At 40.5% G+C, this 27,988-nt stretch overlaps 2 protein-coding genes across 20 annotated transcripts in view; one reads left to right on the top strand and one right to left on the bottom strand.

Annotated features, from left to right (window-relative positions):
* CNNM2 (cyclin and CBS domain divalent metal cation transport mediator 2) overlaps positions 1 to 21,173 on the top strand; it is a 159,834-nt gene extending 138,661 nt beyond the window's left edge. For all 4 annotated transcript variants that reach the window (XR_013543130.1, XR_013543131.1, XM_072995611.2 and 1 more), the window contains 2 exons: positions 10,616 to 10,800; positions 13,261 to 21,173. Coding sequence is in view for 2 of the 4 variants with exons in the window: in XM_072995611.2 (XP_072851712.2) it covers positions 10,616 to 10,800; positions 13,261 to 13,470 (395 nt within the window). In the remaining 2 variants the exon portion in view is untranslated. The remainder of the gene's footprint in view (positions 1 to 10,615; positions 10,801 to 13,260) is intronic.
* Positions 21,174 to 23,008: 1,835 nt separating this feature from the next.
* Positions 23,009 to 27,988, bottom strand: part of NT5C2 (5'-nucleotidase, cytosolic II) — a 119,072-nt gene continuing 114,092 nt past the window's right edge. For 12 of the 16 annotated variants that reach the window (XM_020790872.3, XM_020790868.3, XM_078389465.1 and 9 more), the window contains one exon: positions 25,342 to 27,078. In XM_020790872.3, coding sequence (XP_020646531.1) covers positions 26,827 to 27,078 — 252 coding nt within the window. In that variant the 3' untranslated portion in view covers positions 25,342 to 26,826. Of the gene's footprint in view, positions 23,352 to 25,341; positions 27,079 to 27,988 lie in introns of those variants that run through there. The other 4 variants (XM_078389459.1, XM_020790874.3, XM_078389460.1 and 1 more) reach the window with 1 other exon arrangement.

Consider the following 27,988-nt stretch of genomic DNA (forward strand, 5'->3'; position numbering starts at 1 on the left):
ACTGTCTCCCAATCCACTCTCTAAACGCTGGGAGGAGTGAGGAAGCAGACAGGCACCGTTTTCACTGGCCAACAGTTAACTGAAAGTTCAAATTTTGCACTTTCCCTGCTTCCCACGTGGTTTTTTTTCCAGTTCTTAACTCAAATCTAAGTATGTAAGTCAAGTCAATATTTTCCTATGAGAGTGGTTCTTAAGTCAAAATGTTCTTAACTCAAGCCGTTCTTAAGTCAAGACCCCACTGTACATAGATTTAGGAACAGGGAACTTTTGCATTTGGGATTTTCATGATAATTTTTGAAAAACTGTCAAGAATTCAGGCATAGGAAATCTTTTACCAAAAAAGGGCTGTGTATTTGAAGACACATTTAACCCATAAGATACCTTGTACAGTGGTGCCTTGACTTACGAACGCCTTGATCTACGAACATTTTGAGTTACAAAAGCAAAGCGTGCTGCTTATATAACCGCCCCATAGTGCTTCAAGCACTCTCTGGGCAGTTTGCAAGTTAATTATGCAGGCTACACATTGCCCCCCCCCAGCAAGCTGGGTACTCATTTTACTGACCTCATAAGGAGAGAAGGCTGAATCAACCTTGAGCCAGGTCGTGAATTGAACCCCAGGTCGTGAGCACAGTTTTGGCTGCAGTACAGCGGTTTATCCACTGTGCCATGAGGCTCTTCTACAAACAGCTCCGTTCACAAAATTTTGCTTTCACTTGCAAACGGAGTTTGACTTACGAATGAAAAAAAGGCAAGGGAAAGGGCGGGAAATTTAAATGTACTAACCGTTGGTGGCAAAGAGGCTGCTTCTTTGTAGCTCTTTCACCCCAACGGTTCGGGAAAGGGATGCGGCGGTGGGGGTGGGGGTGGCCCAGCATCGGGAGGCTTGAGCCTGGCCGGGTTGCTTTGGCCGCTCACCTTCTGGCTCGCCTCCTGCTCGCTCCTTGCTGCCCTCCGCAGACCAGTGCTGCCACTGGTGACTGACACAGGCTCCAGCTCTGGAACTGGCACCAGCAGCTGCTCATTGGGGCAGCCATGTAGGTCCTCGGTGCTCCTCACCACCCTCCGCCATTTGAATTTTCCGCCATGGGACTTGCCCCAATGTTTATTTTTGGATTTATTTTTTTATTAATTTTTTGCAGTCCCAGAGTGGGACTTGCTCTGTTTATTTTTATTTTTATTTTTATTTTAAATGCTAGAACGGATTAATCCCATTCCCATGCATTTCAATGGGAAATGGTGCTTTGACTTATGAACGTTTTGATTTACGAACATGTTGTGGGACGGATTAAGTTCGTAAGTCAAGGCACCACTGTATTTGGCATTTTATAAACTCATGCATTCTGTGGTTTTGATACAATCATCATCATCATCATCATCTTAGAGCTGCAGAGCTGGAAGAGACCCTATGGATGATCAAGTCCAGCCGTTGTCAAGGAGGAACAGTGGGGAACTGAACTCCCAACCCCAGATACCTAAAACACAGAGCTATTCAGCAGTTCTGTTTGTGTGTCTTTTCTGTAGTGTTCCCACTACCATCAGCATATTGTCAATTTTGGGGAGACTTACCACCTTACTATCTTGAAATCAATGCAAGGTGCATGGAAAATGATTCACATTTAAAAATGAATTCTTATTTTGCAGCTGTTTGTTTTCTTTCTAGAGTGCTCAAGTGTACTGTACATCCATATCTCCTCAGCTTACCACCCCCACCCCACTTCCCCCAATAACTCTAGGAGATGTGATCTGGAGAATGAATTTGCTTTTAGTCATTCAGTGAATGTCATGGCTGAACAGGCATTTGAAAGTGGGCCTTCTGACTGAAGTGCATCACTTCAACCACCATAACACACTGCTCCTCAGCAATTGTTAGTATAAGAGACAAGTGAATCTTTCCTTGGTCTTTTTTAGCCATTGGGAATAGATGGAAAGTCGTAAACAACTACTGAGTTCTCAAAGTGATCAGAACTGCTATGTAGACAAAAGTGTCCAGATAGAAATTAATATAAAACACAAAAGTAAAAACAAAGAAATAAAAATATGAAAAGGAACAAAAAATGTTGTGGCACCTTAAAGACTAGCTGTTATGTTTCAGTGTGAGCTTTCATGGATACATAGACTTTGTGATAGTGGAGTGAAGCAAAACCACAGGTTATATACAAGGTAGGCACAGGAGATGGATTCGGAGGATGACAATAGCACTATAATGAACAATAAGAACGTTGTTTTCCTTGGATAGTCCCACACTTCCATTGAGGTGTAAAGTGGCAGGAGCCTCAGTCAAGGCTGAGAGTCCATTACCCTGTGGTTTTGCTTCACTCTAAAATATATGAAGAAGTGGATGTACCTACAAAAGCTCATGTTGAAATATAACAGGTGCTGCAACATTTTTTGTTCTTTATTTCTTTGTTTCTGTTTTGGTTTTTGGTTTTTATTTTTGTCTGAATATGATTGCACAGAATAACATGGCTACTTCTTTGAAAACTATACAGTAATTCAAAAGATTTTTCTGAATCTATGACATACGGTAACACTTTTGCTAGACTTTTCTGTTTTCATATAAGCATTCTCACATGTTAGGTGACATTCTTCTTCTTCATGGTCTCTGTGAATCATACATTTTGGTTGCCTCCTGAAATTCTGTAAGATTGTTAAGAAGCTGACTTCATGGTCTTGATGTGTATCTTTTAGGAATTATACTAGCATATTTACTTATAGAGAATGAATGAAAAAGGACTGGCATTGTCAAAAGAATTAGTATAGACCTTGGCACTGATCAAGTTTTAGGTCCTCTGAATTGATCTTTTCCAGGTTTTATTAGTATCATAACATCCGTGTTGTATTCTTGTTTGATTGTTGTTTTTAGTCATTAAGTCATGTCTGTTTCTTTGTGACCCCATGGACCAGAGCACGCCAGGCCCTCCTGTCTTCCACTGCCTCCCGAATTGGGTCAAATTCATGTTGGTAGCTTTGATGACACTGTCCAACCATCTTGCCCTCTGTTGTCCCCTTCTCTTCTTGCCTTCACACTTTACCAACATCAGGGTCTTTTCCAGGGAGTCTTCTCTTCTCATGACATGGCCAAATTATTGGAGCCTCAGCTTCAGGATCTGTCCTTCCAGTGAGCACTCGGGGTTGATTTCCTTTAGAATAGATAGGTTTGTTCTCTTGCCATCCAGGGGACTCTCAAGAGTCTCCTCCAGAACCACAATTCAAAAGCATCAATTCTTCGGCAGTCAGCCTTCTTTATGGTCCAGCTCTCACTTCCATACATCTCTACTGGAAAAACCATAGCTATGACTATGCGGACCTTTGTCGGCAAGGTGATGTCTCTGCTTTTTAAGATGCTGTCTAGGTTTGTCATCGCTTTCCTCCCAAGAAGCAGGCATCTTAATTTCGTGGCTTCTGTCCCCCATCTGCAGTGATCATGGAGCCCAAGAAGGTAAAATCTGTCACTGCCTCCATATCTTCCCTTTCTATTTGGCAGGAGGTGATGGGACCAGTGGCCATGATCCTAGGTTTTTTTTTATGTTGAGCTTCAGACCATTTTTTGCGCTCTCCTCTTTCACCCTCATTACGAGATTCTTTAAGTCCTCCTCACTTTCTGCCATCAGAGTGGTATCATCTGCATATCTGAGGTTGTTGATATTTCTTCCAGCAATCTTAATTCCAGTTTAGGATTCATCCAGTCCTGCCTTTCGCATGATGTATTCTGCATATGTTAAATAAACAGGGGGACAATATACAGCCTTGTCGTACTCCTTTCCCAATTTTGAACCAATCAGTTGTTCCATATCCAATTTTAATTGTTGCTTCCTGTCCCGCATATAGATTTCTCAGATGATATATAAGGTGGCCAGGCACTCTTTAAGAACTTGCCATAGTTTGTTGTGGTCCACACAGTCAAAGGCTTTTTTCTCCATAATCCAGCGCATGTTAGCAATTTGGTCCTGAGTTCCTCTGCCCCTTCGAAATCCAGCTTGTACTTCTGGGAGTTCTCCGTCCACATACTGCTGAAGCCTGCCTTGGAGGATTTTGAGCATAACCTTGCAAGCATGTGAAATGAGTGCAGTTGTACAGTAGTTGGAGCATTCTTTGGCACTGCCCTTCTTTTGGATTGGGATGTAGACTGATCTTTTCCAATCCTCTGGCCACTGCTGAGTTTTCCAAACTTGCTGGCATATTGAGTGTAGCACCTTAACAGTGTCATCTTTTAAGTTTAAATAGTTCCACTGGAATGACATCACCTTCACTGTCTTATTGTTAGCCATGCTTTCTAAGGCACACTTGACTTCACTTTCCAGGATGTCTGGCTCAAGCTCAGCAACCGCACTCTCTGGTTTGTCCAGGATGTTCAGATTTTTCTGGTATAAGTCTTTTGTGTATTCTTGCCACCTCTTCTTGATGTCTTCTGCTTCTGTTAGATCCCTCCCATTTTTGTCCTTTATCAAGTCCATCTTTGCACAAAATGTTCCTTTAATATCTCCAATTCTTTTGAACAGATCTCTGGTTTTCCCCTTTCTATTATTTTCCTCTATTTCTTTGCATTGTTCATTTAAGAAGGCCCTCTTGTCTCTCCTTGCTATTCTTTGGAAGTCTGCATTCAATTTTCTGTAACTTTCCCTATCTCCCTTGCATTTTGTTTCCATTCTTTCTCTGCTATTTGTAAGGCCTCGTTGGACAGCCTCTTTGCTTTCTTGCATTTTCTTTTCTTTGGGATGGTTTTTGTTTCTACCTTCTGTACAATGTTATAAGCCTCCATCCATAGTTCGTCTGCTGCTCTGTCCACCAAATTGAGTTCCTTTAATCTATTCTTCACTTCCACTGTGTATTCATAAGGGATTTGGTTTAGATTATACCTGACTAGCCCAGTCATGATCAGAGCCACAGTCAGCTCCAGGTCTTGTTTTTGCTAACTGTATAGAGCTTGTGGAACAAGCCTTCGCAAATACATTGTATAGAGCTTCTACATCTTTGGCTGCAGAGAATATAATCAGTCGGATTTCGGTATTGCGCATCTGGTGCTGTCCACATGTAGAGTCGCCTCTTGTGTTGTTGGAAAAGAGTGTTTGTGATGAACATCTTGTTCTCTTGACAAAACTCTTATTAGCCTTTGCCCTGCTTCGTTTTGAACTCCAAGGCCAAACTTCCCTGTTGTTCCTTTTATCTCTTGACTCCCTACTTGAGCATTCCAATCCTCTATAATGAGAAGAACATCTTTCTTTGGTGTCAGTTCCAGAAGGTGTTGTAAGTCTTCAGAGAAGTGGTCAATTTCAGCCTCTTCAGCATCAGTGGTTGGTGCATAAACTTGGATTACTGTGATGTTGGAAGGTCTGCCTTGGATTCGTATTGAAATCATTCTATCATTTTTGAGATTGTATCCCAGTACAGCTTTTCCCACTCTTCTGTTGACTATTGAAGGCTATTCCATTCCTTCTGTGGGATTTTTGCCCACAATAGTAGATATGATAATCGTCTAAATTGAATTCGCCCAATCCCATCTATTTTAGTTCACTGATGCCCAGGATGTCCATGTTTATTCTTGTCATCTCCTGTTTGACCACATCCTGCTTACCAAGGTTCATAGATCTTACATTCCAGGTTACTATGCAGTTTTTTTTTTTTTTTTTTTTTTTTGCAGCATCGGGCTTTCCTTTCACTTCCAGGTGCGTCCGCAGCTGAGCGTCCTTTGGCCCAACCGCTTCATTAGCTCTGGAGCTACTTGTACTTGTCCTCCACTCTTCGTCAGTAGCATGTTGGATGTCTTCCGACCTGAGGGGTTCATCTTCCAGCATCATATCTTTTAGCCTTTTGTTTCTGTTCATGGGGTTTTCTTGGCAAAGATATTGGAGTGGCTTGCCAATTCCTGCTCCAGGTGGATCGCGTTTAGTCCGATCTCTTCACTATGACCTGTCTGTCTTGGGTATCCCTGCATGGCATAGCCCATAGCTTCTCTGAATTACTCAAGCCCCGTCGCCACAACAAGGCAGCAATCCATAAAGGCATCCTTGTTTGATAGGGGGCACTAAAACCTAAGAGGATCTCCTAAAAGGGCCATGGTCAAAAAAAAAAAGAGTTGTGAATGACTGATTTAGAGAACTCACTGTCTTCCTTAAAAATTCTTACATGATGAACTTGTTGTTTATATATATGAATATTTGCCTGGTTAGTATAGGATGCCAAAAGGGAGAACATCTTGTTGTAACAGGTATAAAACAGATGTAAACAGCTTTGCTAGAATATATTGCTAGCAATATTATTTATAACTGTGATGACAAAATTAATCTGTGATGCCAAGTGTAGGTGTGGAGCATGGACAAATCACGAGTCCCAACTCATCCTCTTGGATGGGAGATCTAGAAGAACAAGCCTGGCCAGTTTCCTGTCAAGTCTGTTCAGGAAATATTTAAATAGGTCAGCCTGCTATCTTGCTCATTCTGACTTTGCCAGTTTTAATTGTATATAAGTAATAGCATTTTATTTAATTGTATCAGAATTATTGTTGTTGTGAGGAAATGAAAGGTCCCATTGAGTGATATTTTTAGATGTATAGAGCTATCGTAGGGCCAATGTAGAACCTCAATGTTGGGTTATTTACTTTTTCCTTGCCTTGTTTACTTTCCTTGAGTTTGTCTCCTGATTCTTCCAATTCACATCCTCTCATTAAACAGATAAATCTAATAATTCTGATTGATACTGAAATGCACAGATTAGAGTGGCTAGGACCTTTCAAGGGCAGTATATATAAGCATAGGGAGACCCAGCTGTGTGCTTGGATAAATGGAACAAAGGATGCTAGATGATAATCTGTTGAATTGCTCAATGACACTATTTCATACCTGACTTCTTTCCTCATCCTAGTAATGTATATTAATTGCCACCCCTTTGACTTTGTACAGCCTTACTTTATCCCATAGGAATACGTTCTTCTGCATAGGCTCTGTGCAATCAGTGAGCCACTAACATTGCAGAAGATCAGTTAGCTTTTCCCAGCAAAAATACTGTACAAGCTCTGCCTCATTTATTGAGCAAGTTCAAGTCTGCTGTTTATCAAACTGTCAACAATGATCACAATGAGTCTTGTAGTATCTTATAGACCATAGGTGAACAAAGCTCAGCCTGTGGATTGCATGCATCCCCTGAATCCCACTAGTGCCCCTCTCTCCAAGAAATTCAGGATAAAAGTATCATTGCATAAACATTAAAGTAGACTTCCAGACACTTCAGAGTTTTTATTTTTTCTAATTCTGGGAGCTGCTCACAGGAAGTCCTGGCATGGAAAATTGGGCCCCGTTCCTCCAAAGTTGCCAAGTCCTGTTTCAGACTAATGAATTTATTGTGGAATAGGTTTTCATAGAGTCCATTTAATTGGTGAGGTGATCTCCATGTATATTTTCTCTCCCTCAGGCCTGGGTCACACAAAGGAAATGTTTTCTAGTTTTTCCAATACTTTCCATATCTCTGTTGTACTGAATCGTGGTCACATGGTTTATACTCTGGGATAAACGTCCCAAGAACTTTTAGTGGTACTGATTTAAATCCTCCTATTTGAATCATTATGGCTGGCTACATCATGGTACTGGTTTATTTTCTCTCTTGCTTCTAGAGGCAATTTTGCTCAGTTAAGCACAAACATCATATGCAAGAGGAGTCATAAGACAGTGCCAAAATATTTATGGCTTTATGCAAAGGGAATTGAAAACCATTGTTTCAATTGAGGGCCTAAGTATTTAAAATCACTATTACATTCTAGTTTAGCAACTCTGTACTAGAGTCTTTCTTTGAAGTTCTTCTTTACTGTGACTTTCAGATGCCATTCACCCTAGAACTACTGTTTCATCATGTAATAATGTTGCCTGGATGTATATTGGGATAGAACTTGTACAGTGGTGCCTCGAATTGTGACGTTAATTCGTTCCAGCGAAATTGCTGCTAAACGAAAACGTCGCGATGCGAAAATAAAAAGCCCATAGAAACGCATTAAAACGTGATTAATGCGTTTCTAGAGGCTTCAAACTCACCATCCAGCGAAGATCCTCCATAGCGCGGCCATTTTTGCTGCCTGTTAAGCGAGGAATCCGTCCCAGAAAACAGCGGGTGGCCATTTTGAAACCGCTGATCAGCTGTTAAAAAAAGCATTGCTTTTTCCACTGGGGTGCAGACGGAAGGGTGGGACGCAGACAGGCCACTGCCTGAGCAGCCGCCTGGCAAACGCAGCGAGCCTTTCCAGGGCCGGCCCCGCAGACAGGGCATCTGCTGCCCAAAGCACTTGGCTCCGGCCTCTGCCTCCCTCCTGCCCGCAGCGCCTGGCGGTTCGACGTAGACGCGGCCGCGCTCCCCAGGCGCCACAAGGAAGGCCTCCGGAGTTTGTCTGCCTTGGACAGCAAGCAGCGGGAGGAGGGCTCGAAGGCAGGCAGCTGCCCGGGGCAGGAAGGGGCGCGCCACCCACCGCTAGCCAGCCAACCCCGGACGCCTGGTCTCCTTGGCGGGGCTCTCCCGGAGTGCAGACTGGGTGAGGAGGGGGTCTCTGGCACACGGCTCCCCCCGTTCAGCTGCTGCCGTCCTGATCCCGGTCCCAAGAGAGAGGACCGAGAGGGGGGGAGGGAGCGCCGCTTCCTCCGGCGAGCGAGGGCTCAGAGGCAGCCGCCCAGGGCGGGAAGGGATGTGCCACCCACCCACCCACCGCCAGCCAGCCAGTCCGGGACGACACACAGCCTCCTTGGCAGACGGGGCGAGGAGGGGGTCTCTGGCACGCCGCCCCCCATCCAGCCGCTGCCGCCCTGATCCCGGTCCCGGGCGGGTGCCTCCTCCTTTGCAGGCCTTTCGCCCCTCTCTCCTCCCAAGGCGCCAATCCGGAGCGCCCCGCTCCCCCCTCCCGCTGTCCCCTATTTATGCACGAGCTCTTGGGGGGTAGTGTGCGGCGCCAATCAGCTGTTTAAAAAGCATTGCTTTGCCATGATCGGTTCCCCAAGCAGGGAACCGATCATCGCAAAGTGAAATTCCCCCATAGGGAACATCGCAAAACAATCGCAAAATCTTCATGGCAAAGCGATTACACTGCTATACGAAGCAATCGCTATGCGAGGCACCACTGTATCTCAAATTGGTGCAGTGCCTGGTTCCTATTATATAGTCTGATCTTGCCCGTGAGGAGTCCTTGAGATTCAGGGTCTAATCTCTGCTGTTTATTTGTTGCTGCTGTTATGAAGGGAATTGTGTTTATCTTAAGCATCTTTTACGTTTTATATAGCCATGGAACGCAAGAGTTTGTGGCAACTGATAGAACAGCTTATGCCACAAAATGTCTTTCACATACCACAATTCCACTTGGATTTTAGTGAGGTGAATTGACATGGCATCATTTCTGAAAGCTGTATTAGTAAATACGAGATAGTCATAATTTGCCCATGCCCCTCTTTCTTAGACAAAACAGCATAGCTGATTGATCAATGTAACAGAAGCCTTTTAAACTCTTGCATCTTCTGTCAGATGTCTTAAATCTGAAGTGTTGCTCTCATTTGCCTCCAGATGAAACATTCTGTAGTATCTGCTGTGCTTGTGTTGCTTCTCAGCTCATACTTCTAAACGAAGTTTACCCTCTCTGGAAAACAATGACAAAAATAACCCATTTTGCATGAGGAGAAATAATACATGTATAATGTTTGCCAGTGTTGACTTCTGTCACAAAAGATATGCAGGAGAGGGACATTGAAATATTGTCTGGAATCCTCCTGTGTAGAATGTAGACCAAGTGCAGAATCCTTCCCCACCCATCGTTCAGCTTTTTTGTTTTATTTTCTGCTCACAGTTGTGAAATGCCTAGATGCCTTCACAATGGCACCTTTAGATGATCTTTATGTGAACAAAGAGTTCTATCATGTGTTCAGTGTTACTGTCTTAATTCCGGGGGGGGGGGGGGAGGAATCATGTTAAAGTGACCACAGTTGGGGTCTGTTGTAACAGGGAAATATACAAATATTTAACAGAGAAATATGGAAATATTTGAGTTGCTTTAACAGTGCACAAAAGTCTTGGAGTTTTGCCAGACTTCAATCTGTCTATTCCATATCATAGAAAAGTGGAGCGAAATCTTTCTAGCCACCTCTCAACACTGCTGAAAACCTCTAATGCAAAAGTGATATCAGATGTGACCTTAATTGGACATCAAACGGAAATAATTGGAAAAAAATTCAATGCATTGTGGTGTGGGATTTTTGTAGTATTCTATTGTTTTAGAAATGCCTATATTAGACTGAGCTATGCTTTTCCTAGTGGATCTAGTGAGTTGAATATTCTTTCTGACTTTGGAAACTCTCAAGCATTCTGAGTAACAATGAAGTTATCCATAATAGGTTGCAGAAATAGATCTTATTTATATTCCAACTCCCATGCTTCTTATCTTCAACTGTGCATTTGAAATTGTTCCTTGCAGAGTTCCATCCCTATCAACAAGGGATTTCATAAACAGAGGCTCTAATCATGTGTTGAATAGACTGGAGTGTGTAATAAAATAACCTTCTGGACTATCCTGCAAACTGATTCAAATCTCAAGGATTTAAACTATGCTTCAGAGTTTTTCCTTTTTCTTAATGACACTTTTCTCTTCTTTTTTCAGCCGAAAATAAATCACCACCTCGCTCTTGTGGTTTGAATCATTCAGACTCTCTTAAGAGAGGGGATCGCATTGATGCTGTGACACCATCAATAGGGAGTAGCAACAACCAGTTGAACTCCTCATTTGTTCACGTGTATGTTCCAGACTACTCAGTGAGAGCAATCGCAGACATTCAGTATGTCAAGGTAAGAAAGGGGTAATGAGGTTTTCTGTTCACAGGATAGTCTAGAAAAGTAGGCTGATTGTAAGTGCTAGTTGCCAATCAATCATGACTGTGACCATGCAGGCAAACTTTGAAGGACATATTATGGAGTGCTGGAACTCTTTTCTTTATTATTGTTATTATTGGGAGATGATAGCTTCTTTTTTCTCTCCAAAGAAAAAACTACATCTTGCTTGCAAAGACAGGGAATTCTAAAGCAGTATTTGCTCACGTAGTAGTGAACTGTGAGAACTCTATGAGAGAATCGGCAGACGGAAGGAACAGCTGACTCTTTGTTCTGCACCTTCTTCCTCCCAGCTGCCACTTCTCTCCTGCAGATACTCCCTGTCCACCACAATATCATTATGTGACAATCACAGAGTGGGAAATCTGGTGTTTTGCTTCTTTCCACATTCTGCAATTGCTAAGTTGTTTCAGTACTTCACAGCTGCCTTTCAAAAAATGTTGTGTATTGTTAATAGGTTTTGCCAAATTATGTATTTCAATTCTTACATGAATTGATGGCCTTCTTTCTATATATTTTAATGGCAGCCATTTAACTGCTGCCAAAAGCAGGTCCAAGTTGTATGGCAGAGATATTTAATCTCTGGCCCAGAGACCTAGTGCATCCTGCAAGACTTTCACCAGACATCACTGACCTTGATGCCCACAAGCCAGTACAGCAGCCATCTGTTTGAGGGAAGGAAAGGGCAAGGAACTCTGCTTCACCAGTCTAAGGAGCTGTATCAAGCTATTGAAGCCAGTTCTGTTTGGGTCAGTTGTTTTCATCTGTAGAAATTGATGAGCGTGGGTGAATGAATGAATCAATGTATTACATGTGTGTTTACACCTATGTATCTAAATGGTGACTCCAGCACTTTTTCTCCCTTAGTCTCACCCTGTCCCTTAGTCTCGAGGGCTGATACATGGCCCTCAGAGTGAATATGTTACCTATCCCTTTCATACTGTGGAAATAGCTACACATACTGAATTTGGTAGAAATAGTGCTAGATTATGTGAAGATCTCATTTCTCCATATTAATGGAGCAGATGCCCATTCACAACTGATTGGAAGCAGCCATCCAATATACATCTTGAGTCTCTTTCAAGAGATACAATAGATGTTTGATTATCATATCCTAATTTCTTTGCTTCTCTCCCTCATATTAAAGGAAACATTGGTATTCATTTTAGCGTCCAATATTCCTATATTGTGTTTTTACAAATGCTAGGAGTTCAAAATATGTAGTTCAGGGAACTGTGTTGCAAACACTGTACAGTAGTTAGATTGCTTATATATGTTATATTAGAAGCCACCGGAATTGATTTCAGTAACTGATCTGCTCAAAAGAACATGGCTAAGTCAAATTGTTGGTCCCCAACTGGAGTAGACCCAAAGATAGTTGTTGTGGGTTTTTCAGGCTCTTTGGCTGTGTTCTGAAGGTTGTTCGGCCTAATGTTTTGCCAGTCTCTGTGGCCGGCATCTTCAGCGGACAGAACACAGCCAAAGAGCCCAAAAAACCTACAACAGCCATTAGATCTCGGCCGTGAAAGCCTTCGCGAAGACCCAAAGATACTTTGACATGTCTAAACTTACACAAGTCCATTGAATTGGTATATCTCTTCTGACCGGCGACTAAAAATTCAGTTTCAAAAATTAGCTATTTAATTGCATCAATATAATGTTTGAAGCATTTCATGTATATAATATGAAAAATAGCCTTATTGCTAGAAGGATTGGGGTTTTTTTGCAAGTGATGTTTCTTACACTGTATACCAAATCAGCAATATTCACCAGTTTTAAACAATCAAAATATGTTTGGCATAAAATGTACAATTTGTGTTACATAACCTAAGAGTGAATTTTTGTTGTCTTCTTTCTTGCTTCAGCATCTAAATTCAGTACATTGTTCAGAATGAGATTATATCTTCACAATTTGTATATTGTTTTATTTCAGGTAGTCGTCTGAAGTATAGGTTGAAGGTTAAATATAACTTACTCTATTCAGATTGAGGATTTTTTTTTGTTATTTTTAAATGCATAAGATTTATAATTTGCACTAGGAACAAATCTATATTACTTTTCAGCCACCTCTTGATGAAAATGGATAAACAAGGATGCATTAAAGAAAAAAAGTATTAGAAATCTCTGTGAGCTAGAAAGATTAGAAACTTTTCAGCCTTTTTGGAAATCTTTTAAAAATATCTTAATCATGACACTATGTGATAACCTTGTATTAAACATTTTTTATTTCAGTAAATATTATGTTGGACTCATATGCCAGAAATATTGGGAGTTTGCAGAACTTGATTTTGGGGCAACAAAGGACAAGCTGGGTTGTGATTTACCAAGTCCTGGTGGATATGTCCTTGTAAAGCCACCATCACCGAAACAAACAAACAATAACTTATCTTTTTATTTCCTTTCATGTTCTCGGCATAGATCTCAAGACAGCAATACCAAAACGCCCTAATGGCATCTCGGATGGATAAGACACCTCAGTCCTCAGACAGTGAAACCACTAAAATAGAACTGCCTCTTACAGAACTACATGATGGCTTGCCAGATGAGATGGCAAATCTGTTGAATGAACAGAACTGTGTAACTCACAACAAGTCCAACCACAGTATGCACAATGAAGGTGCCATCTAGGAGCTGACACAAAGCATCTCACTCTTCCTTTAACTTCCACCCTAGTCGTCTGTTCAGCAGGACCGGTCTTCATCCCTTCCCTCCCTTCTACCTGACTCTGAATACCATTAGTATATGCTTATTAAGCTGTGCTCTGAGACCAAAGACCTCATGTCCATTCTGGAAACAGGAAAAAAAGCCAGGAAAAAACGGGAGCTCAGAGAATGAGACGGACACAGGAGTCTAAAAAGAACAACAAATATCTAAGTAAAACTTGGGGATGATGAACCACCTTTCTGGAATAAATGGCAAAATTCTTCCTAGTGGTTCAGAATCCCACAGAATCCCAGCTATATTGATGAGTTCCAGGACCTTTCCAGTGAAGCTGTTATACTTTTGTGAATTTTACCCCATACCTTGTTTGTCCTTTACCTTTTTGTTCTTCCCCTTCTTGAAATGACAAACTGGTACTAGAATGTATTTGTTTTGTAAAGAAAGATTGAATGAAACTTCAGGACCCTCTAGCATCTGTTGGGAAATGGGGAGAAAAACTGTTTCCTCTCTGTCGATCCTTTAAGAGAGGAGATACTTTGGGGTTGTACATTCCTTTCAACAATCACATTTCTAAAGTTCAAGAATGTCAGAAAATGTGAGGTGTGACATATGAAGAAAAGTGCTTGATTTTTCAAAGACAGTACGTCTTATTTATTCTGGAAGGACTAATGGTGGGTGGTACTCTCTGCCATCTTTTGTGTGCTGAGTCCATGCCTAAACCTATTTTTATTTTTATTCTGATGTGCCGTCATAATCAATTTGCCCTCCAGGTTAAGAAAATATCCCACAATATAATTAGGATAGAATCTAAGAAATATCAGTCCCCCAACCCCGAAAACCTTTTGTTTAAAGATGCTGCTATGTTGATAGCGAAAGTAAATCATCCTAGGTGTACTGCACTTACAGAAAACGCATTACTATGGATGGTCTATATCCTGTCCCCCTTTAGAGTTTGCAAATATATTTCACAATAAATTCAGCCTGTGGTGGTGATTGGGTGGGTATGCATATATCTGTGAAGGTGAGTGATTGAGTATACTAAGCTCGTGTTTTTAGTACCCACTTTTTCTGCCTTCAGTTTTTAAAGACTCTGTGCGACACCAGCAGGGCCTGAAAAATGGACTTAAAATGTCTTCAGAGTATTCCCAGCTTCCATTACCATAGCAGGCTAAATTTAATTGGTGAGTATTTGGGAGAGTGTTCCATGAACTGTTTGGATTACTCATTTGAGCAACTTTGCTTGATAAGATTATGGTTACCGGAGCCCTTTCTCGTATGCAAGAAAGAAGACTGTGAAAACTGGTTTCCATTCATTGCTTTCACACAGTGGTCTTTGGACGGGTTTCCAGATTCTTGTATACAAAGTCTGATTTTGACTTGCATCCTGATTCCTAATATTTTGTATTCCTTTTTTCTTTACGCCCTGCCAGAATCTTGGCTGGTGGGAATGCTTCAATACTTTTACATGGGTTAGTGTAAGATGGAGATGAGCTTCCTGTGCAAATACTTTTTTAGGGAATGTATATTCTTCATCACCTCAAGAGCTCCTCAGGTGTGCTACGTTAAATTTGTTCAACTATTTTAAGGCTTCTCACTCAAGAGTTTAATCTGCGAAAGAGAAACAAATGCTATATTTCAAAAGAAGAAAATGGAATCAAGATATTTTTTTCAGTTTCTGTGTGTTGTGTCAGTACTTCAAGAAAAATTCCTTTGAAGAGGCATGGCACTTCCAGCTATGACAGTTAATGTGATTGAAAAATACAGACCTTTCCATTTACTAGACAATTTTTTTAAAGGTGGACTTCAAAAGAACTTGTTTTATACCCATTTTATAAAATATCCACTGTCCTTGACAGCATTTCTGTGCTATTGGGAAGTGTTTAAGAAAGTATAATAAACTTTAGGAGACATACGAGGCTAAAATGATTTGTCCTCCTTATTGGAGAAGTGTTGCAGGATTAAATGTAAACAAAGCCAAAATCCTCAAGGAACTGTAGTGTAGGCGGGGAATCATGCAGGCAGCCCCCCCCCCCTTATGCCTCCAGCTGGTTGTCCTTCATGTGACTGGTTATGGTAGGGTTAGATCAGATGAATGAGGGTTAGTGCATGGCGTGAGGGGCTGCTTTTGTGATGTTCTTGAGCAAGGGGGATTTTTATCTGATTGTGTTCTACTATTTCATGCAACCATCTTTCAAAATACTGTACTTAATTTTCCCATAAAATGTGTTGAATTCTACAGTATGTGATAGTGCCTCAAATAGTTACCCCAATCTATCACAACTAGTTCTTGTGTTGTTTTCCTTAAAGTTTGAACCCTTATTTCAACATCATATATTATGGATTAGGCTTGGGAGAAACTTTGCAAAGCTTTGCAAGGGAATGACAATTTTCCACAGCTTAGAATCTGGAGACTTCTCTGTTGTTTGTGGTAGAATGAGTACCATGTATATTTTTAAACAGTTCTCAGTCAATAAGGTAAGGGTAAAGATTCCCCTTGACAATTTTTGTCCAGTCGTGTTCGACTCTAGAGGGCGGTGCTCATCCCCGTTTCCAAGCCATAGAGCCAGCGTTTGTCTGAAGACAATCTTCCGTGGTCACATGGCCAGTGCGACTTAGACACGGAATGCTGTTACCTTCCCACCGAAGTGGTCCCTATTTATCTACTTGCATTTGCATGCTTTCGAACCGCTAGGTTGGCGGGAGCTGGGAGAAGCGATGGGAGCTCACTCCGTCGCGTGGATTCGATCTTACGACTGCTTGGTCTTCTGACCCTGCAGCACAGGCTTCTGCGGTTTAGCCCGCAGCGGCACCACGTCCCTTCTCAGTCAATAGCAAAAAATAAAAAGATGCTATCAATTCATATGATGGACAATATTTTGGAATTTGTCTCTTGGGTATGCCATGGCCAACACCTGCTTTAGCAGTTCTCCCCTGCTTTCTGTGCTTCATAGTGCTTTAGATCTGAATACATATGTATTAAAATGTTATATGGAAAGTGTACTCACATTAGATTACCTGAATTTAGCCATATCCCTAGAAATATTCAAATTATTTAAAAGTACTTCCCATAATCTATATTAGACAGTTCAACTATTTGCCAGCCTTTTAAATAATCAAAATACATCTTGGGAGAAATATGTGCAATTGACTTTACTTGAGAAAGTGCCCTTAGAAGGGGTTGATAGAGCCCTTCTCACCTAACTACCATGTTATGCAAGGTCTGGCATAGAATTGTTGGCAGCTTTGGGAACCAGCACTGCAGTTTTTACAGGACTTTTGACTTGCTAGAATTAGCATCTTCACCCTCCTATTGCTTTCATTCCTCTTTGTTGCTTGGTAAGTACAGTCAAGAATTTGATAGCAATATGCTGTGGAACTGGATATTTTGGGGTTGTTCTTGCAATAGTTGTTTTTGAAGTGATGTTTCTGACAATCATATTTTAAATGTTAAGCTGTAAATTAATTTTACACCTGTTGGTGCAAATGTTTTTAAACAAACCAAGCCTTTGTATTCTTTTAATACAGTGTATTGCCAAGCCTTTGGTGAGTATAATTAGTTCTTAATTGTGACTTCAGATTCAATTTAAGGGAGTGATTTTAGTGCCCAGAAAACATAAAAACCTGCTGTTGAAGAGGAAGGAAGGATTTTATCCTTTTCCTTTGCAGGCACAGTGCTTGCAAAAGATTTTATTTTCATCTTGCTCATTAGAATGTGTAAGTATTAAGCAGCAAAGCATGGGTGGACCGTTAGGATGTGTAAACATTAACTAAGGCTAAGCAAATTATGATTGAAAAGCAGTAAGTTCTGTACACATAGATAATTCATTTCCCAAAGTATTTTGTATGGCTTTCCTGAAAGAATAAATCCCAGAAGTAATCTCTAATGCCGTAGATTAAATAGAATCAGTGTTGACACAGGAATAGTGTCACTCTACTTTGCCTTTTTTACATCCAAATAGTGAAAAACTACACACATAAGGTAACTGTTGTACATTCATTATCCACTGCATATTTTTGAATAAGACTTAATTACACATGAGGTTTCAGAGTCACTGCAACACTGGGTGCTTTGACAGAAGGCCTCTCAAAGGGGAGATAAAACCTACACAATCACCCTTAATGCATTTGCACAAGTAAGCAGGATTATGGCTCCTGATATTTAATTGCCATGCAATTTTAATATCTGTTGTTTTTACATGCACCTCCATGCTAGGGTAGAATCTAAAAAAGTGTAATACTTGACCTTTTAAACTAAATGTAAAGGTAAGGGTGGTCCATGTATCTTCTCCAAATTCACAGATTTACCACAGTCTAGCAGTAGAGGGAGCCATTGATGTTTTAACAGGCCACTGAACATGTGCAGACTACTACATGGAGCAATAGCCATGCATTTTCAAGTTCCTTTCTTGTTGTTTTTGTATGAACTAAGCTGAAGATGGATACAAAGGTGTACATTGCTTAATAGTTTACAGCAGAGATGGTTCCCCATGCTTATCTCCTAAGGACTGTTCATGCCCCTCTGGTGACCATGCACCAGTGTGAAAAGGTGCACATGTTCAAGTCTTCATTGAAATTAGGATTCCTGATTAGCCCAGGGTTCCTAACTGGAACAAAGATTTGCACAGTTGTGCATCAATGTCGAACACTTTCAGACTCGTGTTGTGTGACTGCCAGTGGGATACAGCCAATCAGCATATTAGGGCTAGTGGGCATGCTCCCACTCCCTTCTTGCATTGTAAGAAATTTCTGGTGTATGTTTTGTTTCATTTTCAGTGTAAGCAGACCTCTGTTATGAAGGTATAGCTTAGCTGGTAAGCATAGGAGCAGTAGCTATTGTAAATGTTCACATTTTACTGTTAACTACAGTGCTTCGTTAATTCTGGGGTCTAGTTATTGGGATGCTTTCAGCACTATGTGAAATAGTCTCTGGATGATCTGTGCCTTCACCTCTGATGATTGGGTATGAATTTGAGATTTTGAAAACTTTTGAGGCAGGGGGATAGTAAAATATCTGAACAAACCACACTAACAGTCTTGACCAGCTGAATGGAATGATGATGAATGCTTAATATGGGAGGAAAAAAATTCTTATGGTAGTGATGCTGTTCACTTTATACATTAAAACTAATTATTGTAATGTTGTAGAATAATACAGAACATCTGCTGAAACCCTTAAAAGCATCTTTCTAGGACTTTAGAATTGGCAAAGAATAAGTAAACAGTGAATTATCTCTCCCTCTCTTCTTCATTCCATCATCTGGAATGTGCACTTTGAGGATTTCTACAGTTCCCCATCCTGCTTGTCTACACCATTGGTTTACTCCAATGGATAGTCTTAGCTGTGAGTTAATGTGTGAAATACAAACATAGATTAGTTGGCTAAGATCTTACCCTGGGAAGGAATGGGCCTCTCATGCAATCTACACCTATATCTTCTTCTAACCTGTCCCACTTTTGTCCCAAGTGTTTACTTGCTTTAGTTTAGCACAGTGCTGGGAGAATAAATGCTTTCAACTGAAGTGCCTCTCTAGATGCTGTAGCATTGCTATTGACACCCAAGTTTGTAAAGATAAAGGTTCCCGTTGACAAATTGTCCAGTCATGTCCGACTCTAGGGGGCGATGCTCATCCCAGTTTCCAAGCCGTAGAGCCAGCGTTTGTCCGTACAGTTTCCGTGGTCACGTGGCCAGCGCAACTAGACACAGTTTGTGCAAAGTGCTTTTAAAAAGGCAGTCTTTTGAGAGATTTTAGGTTAGTTTACCAGAATATAACTTAACAATGGATCTCAAATCATGAGGATCATGATGAAGGGAACAGATGATTCCAAAGAGATTGGGAGGAACTGGGAAGTGCTGGTTCCTCTTGAAGACTGCCTTCTGTCTCATGAATCTTCTGTGTATGCAGATAAACATGTGCACCATATGCAAACATATATTGGTAAATGAGTTTATTAGTATCAGAGGGGAATGGCTGAGTAATAAAGTCCAGCACTGAGGTCAGACTAGATGCTATGTGTATCATTTCCCTTTTTGTAAAATAGATGTTGCCTATGACTGGAAATGGGAGGATGGAAGACTTTCTGCGAGCAGGATTTTCTGCTCTAAATTGGCCCTAGCAAAAAGTTGTTCCCCTTCTAAGCAGACCAGTTTTTTTACACTCCACCACCGCCTTTTAGATGCTGTTTTAGTTAACAAAAGCATGAAGTCTGGCCTGTACAGTGGACCCTGAACTTACAAACAACTCCACTTATAGACTTTTTGAGTTACAGACTTCTCTGGCTGCAGAATTTAGGTTTGACTTGCAGCCGGAGAATTGACCTACAGACCGGAAAAAAAATCTAAATGGAACAAAAAAGGCCAGTTACAGATTAATCGGTTTTCAATGCATTATAGATCAATGAAGCCTCGACCTAAAGACTTCTCGACCTGCAGCCACAGTTCCAATACGGATTAATTCTGTAAGATGAGGGTCCACTGTATGTACATATTCCTAGTTTGATCACTCTATAAGGAAAGAGCATTTCTAAGCCTTTTTGTCAGACATCTGTAGTACCAGAACCCTGGCTTCCAACATTTACTATTGAAATGTAAATCCACCTCTGTTGGATATATCCTGTCCTGAAAAGTAGATTCCATATCTAAATGCTGAGAGAGAGAATAGCTATTCTGCAAGAACCTCCATTGAGTTCTGTTTATCTGGAGTGTACAGAAGTTACCCTGGTTTTATTAACAATGTTAAGTAAAATAATTGATTTATGAGTGTAACATTTTGTGGCTGCTATCCTCTTTCCAGTTATAACCCACCTGTCATTGTAAACATGTTACCCCTGTGATTGTTTTTATATTCCCCACATCATTCACCAAGACAAGTCTCTCAGACAACAGTATCTCCATCTAAGCAACCTGTCCTAATTGTAGCTCATTGATTAGGGAAACAACCATTGCACACTTGCTATCCCAGCAAGTACTGCAATAGAAAAAAAAAGACTTCTAGCTGCCTTGGGTCATTTCAGGAGAAAAGCAGGGTATAAATGTTTCTAATAAAGCAAACAAATAATAATACAACATGTAATAAGGGAGATAACACTCTTATGACTCCACCTAAAGCTCTTAATTTCTTGAAGAGTAATTTCTTCAGGGGACAGACAGTGTGTGTTCCATCAAAGTACCCAGAGCTTTCTGTTACTACACACCCACCTTCATGTATGAGTAGCACCATCTCCAGCCAAGTTCTTCTATGCAGTTCATCCTTTTTTCTTTAAGAACCCTCAGGCTGCACAAATTTCCATTATCGATCTTATACCACATCATGACCTTTTAGGGCCCTGCAATTAGCTTCCACTTGTTGCATTCCAAAAAATCTTTTCCTTCTTGCCTTCATGAGATTGTTGCCAAATTGTATATTGTACTTTATTCCACTTCTTCAAAAGTTATAACATTCTGCTGACAGTATTCCACATTGCCTTTGTTTTCTGTATAGCTTCTCAGCAAGCACAAATGAAATGTATTTGTTTCATAAACTGATTGAGACTCCAATGGATTACTCTGTGGTACTGCAGATTTCCAATTTCTTCTATTTATTTTGAACCTGATTTATTTGTATATTTTTGCGATTTTATTGAAAAGCAGATTTCTTTATTTCTGTTAGATAAATGGTTTTTCCTCTGTTGAACATCTGTGTTAAGTGACCTTTTTTCCATACAATGCTTAATTTTATTTGCAAGAGGGTGAGTTACTTTTTAATTAGCAGTTTGGAGAATGGAAGGAGGCTTATTATGGAGCAGGGTCAGAAATGTTATTGGGACTGAGGGCCAATATTTAGATTAGCTGGCATCTCAGGGGCTTCATCCATAAAGGAATATGGCCAGAGAAGGGCATTACAGAAATGGCCAATTAGGTTTTTGTTTATTACTTTAACTTAGAAAAATAATAATTTTAATAGATAAAATATCAACATTAATGAAATTAATTAGTGCAACGTAAGATATTCACAGATGCTTTAATTTTATCATTACTAGTCTTAGTTCTAGTTTAGAAGACAGCGCTGAAGAGCATCAACATCAGCCACTTCATGAACAATTTCTCATAGCTTATTTAGTAATTAAGAACTGTTCACTATTTTGGGGTATTTTTGTTTTGTTTTGGTTAAAATTGCAGTTTTGCACCTTTGTTGGACCTGACTTTTCTACACTGTATTAGCAAGACTACAATCTCCGTATTTTCTTCTTGGATGATGTCTTTGTGTTCCATGTTCACTGGAGACAAAATCTATGTGCGTGGTTCACAGAGACCACAAAGAAGAACCTGCAATTCTTTGACACCTAAACAGTCCCTAACCATTACGACAAGGAAATAAAGAACAGTTTCCAATTAGCATGGAATACAGTATTATTCCAGGTAGTACGTTCATTGTCTGGATACCTCTTTATACAACCAAGACACAGAACTATGATTTTAAACAAAAATATTTAAGATAAACTGAACATCAAATTGCCACTGTGGAAGTGGCTGAGAAGCTGTGCCACCAATTGATGGCAACCAAAAGCAAACATCTTGAGGCACTTGGAGGCCATAGGCAGCCTAAAGGCTGTACTTTACCCACCCATCCTGAAGGGATTTGTAGCTTCTGACTGTGTTTGGCCAGGACTCAAATGTCTGTTGTTCATTGATGATAACTTAGCAGATGTTATATGCATGTCCTGTTGGAGGGAGAAAGAACAGGCTGAAAGCGATCAGCCAGACCTAAAAGAAGCAAATTGTTTACATTTCTTAGGTGGGAGGAAAACTCTAGAATTCTGTTTTGTTTCAGTAAGTATTCTGAGGAAGCAAATGAAGTTCTGTCAGCTGACTTGCCAAGCGCTTGCTTCTTAACACAATTTTTGCATTATGCTTCTAACCCTCTTATTTGCTGCTCCTGGTACTACTTTTCTGAAATACATTGTTTCCATATTAAAATGCTGTTTGCTAACCTGATGGCTATCTGTCAAGTTTTTCTTGGACAATCAATCCAATTATTTCCTTCCTCATGCATCTAACAGATCCATAGCTTAACTTTATTCTATATTTTTTAAATGAAAGAATATGTATCTAAGTAAGCCGTCCAGAGACCTTTGGGTAGAGTGGGTGGCATATAAGTTAAATAAATAAATAAATAAATAAATAAGTGTGTATGGAAGAAATGCAATTATCCCCACATAGGTCAGCCCCAGCTTTTGTTACTCCTCCTTAGATCTATGGTAGAAACTTGGAAATGACTGCTATATCAACTCAGCTTTTGCAAATGCCAACTGAAGGCTAGCTAGCAAAATCTTAGCATGTCCATAATATCTGCATTAGGAGTGTCTTCTAGCTTTTCTCTATAGTCTTTGCTGCCCTTTGTTCCTTTGTGATTCTAACTTTTATCATCTTGCCAAGGAAATATGGCTGGGAAGTGCTTTAAAAGTCTTCCAGAGAGACTACTGTGGTTACAAACTTCCAGCAGATCAAATTGTGTACGGATTTCAGCTATACAGTGTCAGATAGAGCTGTTTATTCAGGAGCACAGAAAAGCATGTTCAACGTTTGGAAATGCAATTCTTCCATGATATATCGTAAGCTTCTAACATAGTCCACTTCTATCTGAATGCCACAAGTAGAAGAAAAAGACTCAAGAAGATTCTGTTTTTAAAAACGAACAGGCAATCAGTGACTATTCTTTAGTTAACTGAGTAGTTCTCTAAATAGACAGTTTGAGAATCTTGTATGTCATTTTCCACAATACTGAAGTCTAGCTTTGCTGTGGAAGCCTCTATGATTTGTCATTTCACTTTAGCCTGGCGGAAGTCCCAGCTGCTTTTCTTCTTTCGGTTCTCTGTAGAGAAGGAAGGCATTTATTTGAGGATGACTGGAGTCAGAAAACACTGGAATTGGAGTTAGTTTTCTAGATCAATAGTCTTGTAAGATGACAGAAAGCCACAAGGAGTGGTTAGAAACTGTTGTAAACAGATTTCATATTTCTTAGAAACAAGGCAAAGAGTGGTCAATGAGGGCACCCAGGGTAAGTGATCTTTGTGATCTTTATGAATATGGAAACAGTGGGTCTTAGTAACATCCAAGTGCTCCTTTGTGTCACCTTAACTGAATCTCACTTTTCTTACATTTTGTAATAGCACACTGCACTTCCTTCTGTGGCAACTCTACAGGACCTTCTATAAGTAAATTGCACTTTTATTGCCTGCCTTTGTAAAGCTTGATGTAGTAGTGATGAGGGGTATCTTTCCCTTTGTTATCCTCACCACCACCTTTTGAGATAATGGAGGCATAACAGGCTGTGATTGGCTTTAGGTTACCAATGAGCTTCATAAATTGCTTCATACTTTCTTATGTCATGGAAAGGGGACTTTCAGCCCATAGAGTTCACACTCTTGGCTGCTGTTTATGCCAACTGAGTTCTAAGTACAGAACTCCTATGGTACCTGCAGACAATGTTTGTAGGAATGGACTAAGCCCCAGTATTGGGATTCCCTGGTTAAAGGGAGGGATGCTTGAGACCAAGTCCCTGCTTTATATATGTCAGGATGATGCTAAAAACCTAAGGCCTGTGTATTAAAACACTACTATGAGCTTTTTGAAGGAAAAAAGGAGATGCAAATATAACAGTGATACTAAGAAACAGTTCTATTATTCATCTGTAATACAGCTTCCTTTTCCTAATTTGCTTTTAGCTCTTTTCCTCTCCGTAGCACTGCTAGTACTTGTGTCTCTCCGATTTGTTACTCATCTTCTACCAAACACTAGCAGGATAAAGAAGAAGAGAAGTTCTGCTGGTCAGTGCAAAAAAGGAACCATATTTTAACTACTTCAGTAAAAGGATCTGATTCTTCCAAATGCCATTGGAGTGGACTTGCTGTTGCTAGCCAAGATACCTGATTTACAATAGACTCTGGCATGATGAGAGTAGACCCACTGAAAACAAACAGACAGGTTAGATTCATTATGATTTCAATGAGACGTAGCCTGACTTGGTCTGGATCCTACTGTGAATTATATCCACTATTACAATACCAGAATTCTACGTGTGCAATACGATCCTTATTTCCTTATTCCCCCCTTTGAAGGCCCCAAACCCATTTAGAGCAGACTGGAGGGGCATGGAGGTTGTAGGAAAAAGAAAATCTTTCCCAATGAGCAGACAATAACGTTAGTGGAGAAGCATTACTAGATGTGTCCCCCTCTTGGGAAATGTTGTCTCTTTCTCTCACTTTCCTTCTTGTCACTTAAGCTGCAAAAATTAGCTTGTGTTAAAATATATTCTTTTCGTTATAATGAAACTGGTGACTCTCATATTAATTGTTCTTTCAGGAGTACAAGTGTCAGCTGAACTTCATATTCTTACCAACTGAGCATTGACAATAAGATCTGTATTTCAAAATTAGGAAAAAAATGTCTGTAAAATAAAATAAAATGGGAAAGTAACCAAAGTGGGATTTGATAAGGTTCGGCTTCTGAAAACCTGTTACCTCTGAGTCTTCTAGTAGCATTAGATAGCTGCTGTTGCTTTCCAGCTGAGCTCCACAGCCATGCTGCAGCCGCCCCTCTAGACAAGACCCAAGTCATCAACTAGTGATCTTCCATTGTAGCAGCAACATTTCAACAAAACTGAAAACTGTAGTCGACCAATGTCCCTCAATATTATGAATACATTCATCCCTAACTGTTGTTCTTGGAATAGATTTTTAACATCAAGCTTTATTCACAATACAGCCTTTCACTTTCTTCATAAATCTTGTTATTAGCCAAAGAGTATGACACTAATGAATCCACTTTTCCTCACCCCTTCTTTATGTACACATCAGAGCTACTTTGTTATGAAACGTGATGATTTATTTATTTATTTGCAGATCCATCAGAGCAGCACTAACTTGTCCTGCTGATTTGCAGTTCAATCTATTTTAATAATGGAATACGGTTAATTACAATTATGTGATTAGAAATAAAAGTTCTAATACTTTTAAAATAGAACCTCTGTTCTGCCTTCTATACTCATATGGCACAGTAGGATGAGATGTGCTATAGCCTAGGAAACAGTATATATGGCTCCTCTGCATGAGAAGAAAACCGGCCTGCCCTACATTGCAAAGTAATTCAGAGGAAAATGTGCTGTAACTTCACAGCATGAACAGTGTGATGGGCCAGGCCCACAGAGCATTTTACAGATCACATTATAGAGCAGAACTTAAATGATTTTCAGTCTTGGAATGGATGTAAAACATAATGGCCCCATTAAGCACATCCTCTAAAGGCTGCTTTTCCTCTCTTGATATGTCTCCAGAACCATGTACTCCATCTGGCATAATTTGGAATTACAGACTAGAGTGATTGATAGCTCCTCCTTTGGAATCCAAAACTTTACCAATAATAAGGCTAGAAAAGGTGCCCAAAAGAAAAAGAAAAAGAAAAAACTCACATAATTTGTAGCTTTCCTCTCCCAAGGCCATACATTTTTTTTTAAAGGGGGAATAAGAGAGAGAAAAGACCTGATGTCTTTTCTTCATCAAATACAGTGTAAAACAATCTCTTAATCTCTCTTGTTAGTAAAGACAAATTTGTGGCAACAAGCAAGCACACGGCATAAGGAACTGCTTTAGAAGGTCCTAAAACACATGCACCACATGCCAAGAACAGAGTTGATAAAGGCTTTGGAACTAGCTATCTCTTAAAGACCAGATGGTATTATGCCTCTCTTAAATCACCAAATACAGAAAGAGTAGAAGCCAAACTGCACTAGAATTAGATCAGAGAATTAAACCATTTGAGAAAGCAAACTTGTGCTTGACGGGTAGGTTCAGCCCTGGCAGTAATGGTTATTTCCATGCATACAGTATTAAGTACTGGGATATAAGGATACATCTTTGCTCTCAAAGGGATCAAAAGGTATTAGCTGTAACAAACTGTTTTTGGACTACTGTGATTACTGCAAGACCTATGGCAGTCTCACTGCACCAATTCCAAACCATCCGTGGGAGGCAGGTTTAATTAAATGCACCAGTAAGAGGAACAAATAGCACAAAAGTAGCCCTTCCTCGGGGGGGGGGGGATGACAGGTGGAGCAACAGAATTAGGTATCTGTTTCTGATCTTACCTCATCCAGTGCAAAATCCTTTACATTTGGAATAAGTCTGCAAAGAATAAGCTTACTAAGAACAAAGGACTTTTGATTAGTGTTAATTTTGTTGTCCCCCACCCGCTGGTCTGTCACCATCTAGGACTCTGAGCTGCAAATCTGTTCCTGCCAATTACTGCTACAGCCATACTTATGGAAGGAGGTATTCAAATTTCTATTATTTCTATTCCTCCTCCTCCTCCTCCTCTTCCTCCTCCTCCTCCTCTTCGTCATCATCCTCATCATGGCAATGTGTGATCTCTTGGGGAGTTTGAGGGAAGAGGTTGGGTGGTTTAATCTCACTAACAGATCGGGTCAGCTGGTGTCGTTTGTCAGAATCTTTGAAGTCCCCGGAAGTGCGATTGCGGGTGGCCATGGGTGACTCAGTCTCATTGATATCCACGTGGGTGTGTTCCACTGTTGACTCATGTGGCATCTGCATGGAGACAAAGTAAAATACCTTTTTCATTAGAGCTCTGGGAAGGTGCTTCTGACCTTATCTGCACTGCATGCAGCTGCTAACAAGTGCCTAGCTTTTATATTATGTAGTACATTACTTGCTTTTAAAAATATATATATACTGCTTTTCATGCCTAAAACGGACTCCACAGTGGCTAATGAACTATGATGACAAACTAGGAACCACCGAAACAAACTAAAATAAAGCAGGCAAAATAAAGCCAATGAGCAACATTTAAAAACCCTAAAAGCTTGGCAAAACTGAAATAATTCTTCCATCTGCTTAATGGACAACAGAAAATGGGACCAGTCTGACATAACACTTTTTCCTGTATATGCCTACATGTAGCAAAATAGAGGAACCAATTAAAGGATGAAAACTTGTTTTCAAGAGAAGACTTGTCTCCATACCGATAAAGAGCTGGAACATTTTTCGTCGTTGTCGTTTAGTCGTGTCCGACTCTCCGTGACCCCATGGACCAGAGCACGCCAGGCCCTCCTATCTTCCACTGCTTCCTGTAGTTGTGTCAAATTCATGTTGGTTGCTTCGCAGACACTGTCTAGCCATCTCATCCTCTGTTGTCCCCTTCTCCTCTTGCCCTCACACTTTCCCAACATCAAGGTCTTTTCCAAGGAGTCTTCTCTTCTCATGAGATGGACAAAGTACTGGAGCCTCAGCTTCAGGATCTGTCCTTCCAGTGAGCACTCACGGTTGATTTCCTTTAGAATGGATAGGTTTGTTCTCCTTGCAGTCCAGGGGATTCTCAAGAGCCTCCTCCAGCACCACAATTCAAAGGCATCAATTCTTTGGCAGTCAGCCTTCTTTATGGTCCAGCTCTCACTTCCATACACCACTACTGGAAACACCATAGCTTTGACTATTCGGA

The sequence above is a fragment of the Pogona vitticeps genome, chromosome 3 (genome assembly GCF_051106095.1).
Source record: "Pogona vitticeps strain Pit_001003342236 chromosome 3, PviZW2.1, whole genome shotgun sequence".
Taxonomy (NCBI): domain Eukaryota; kingdom Metazoa; phylum Chordata; class Lepidosauria; order Squamata; family Agamidae; genus Pogona; species Pogona vitticeps.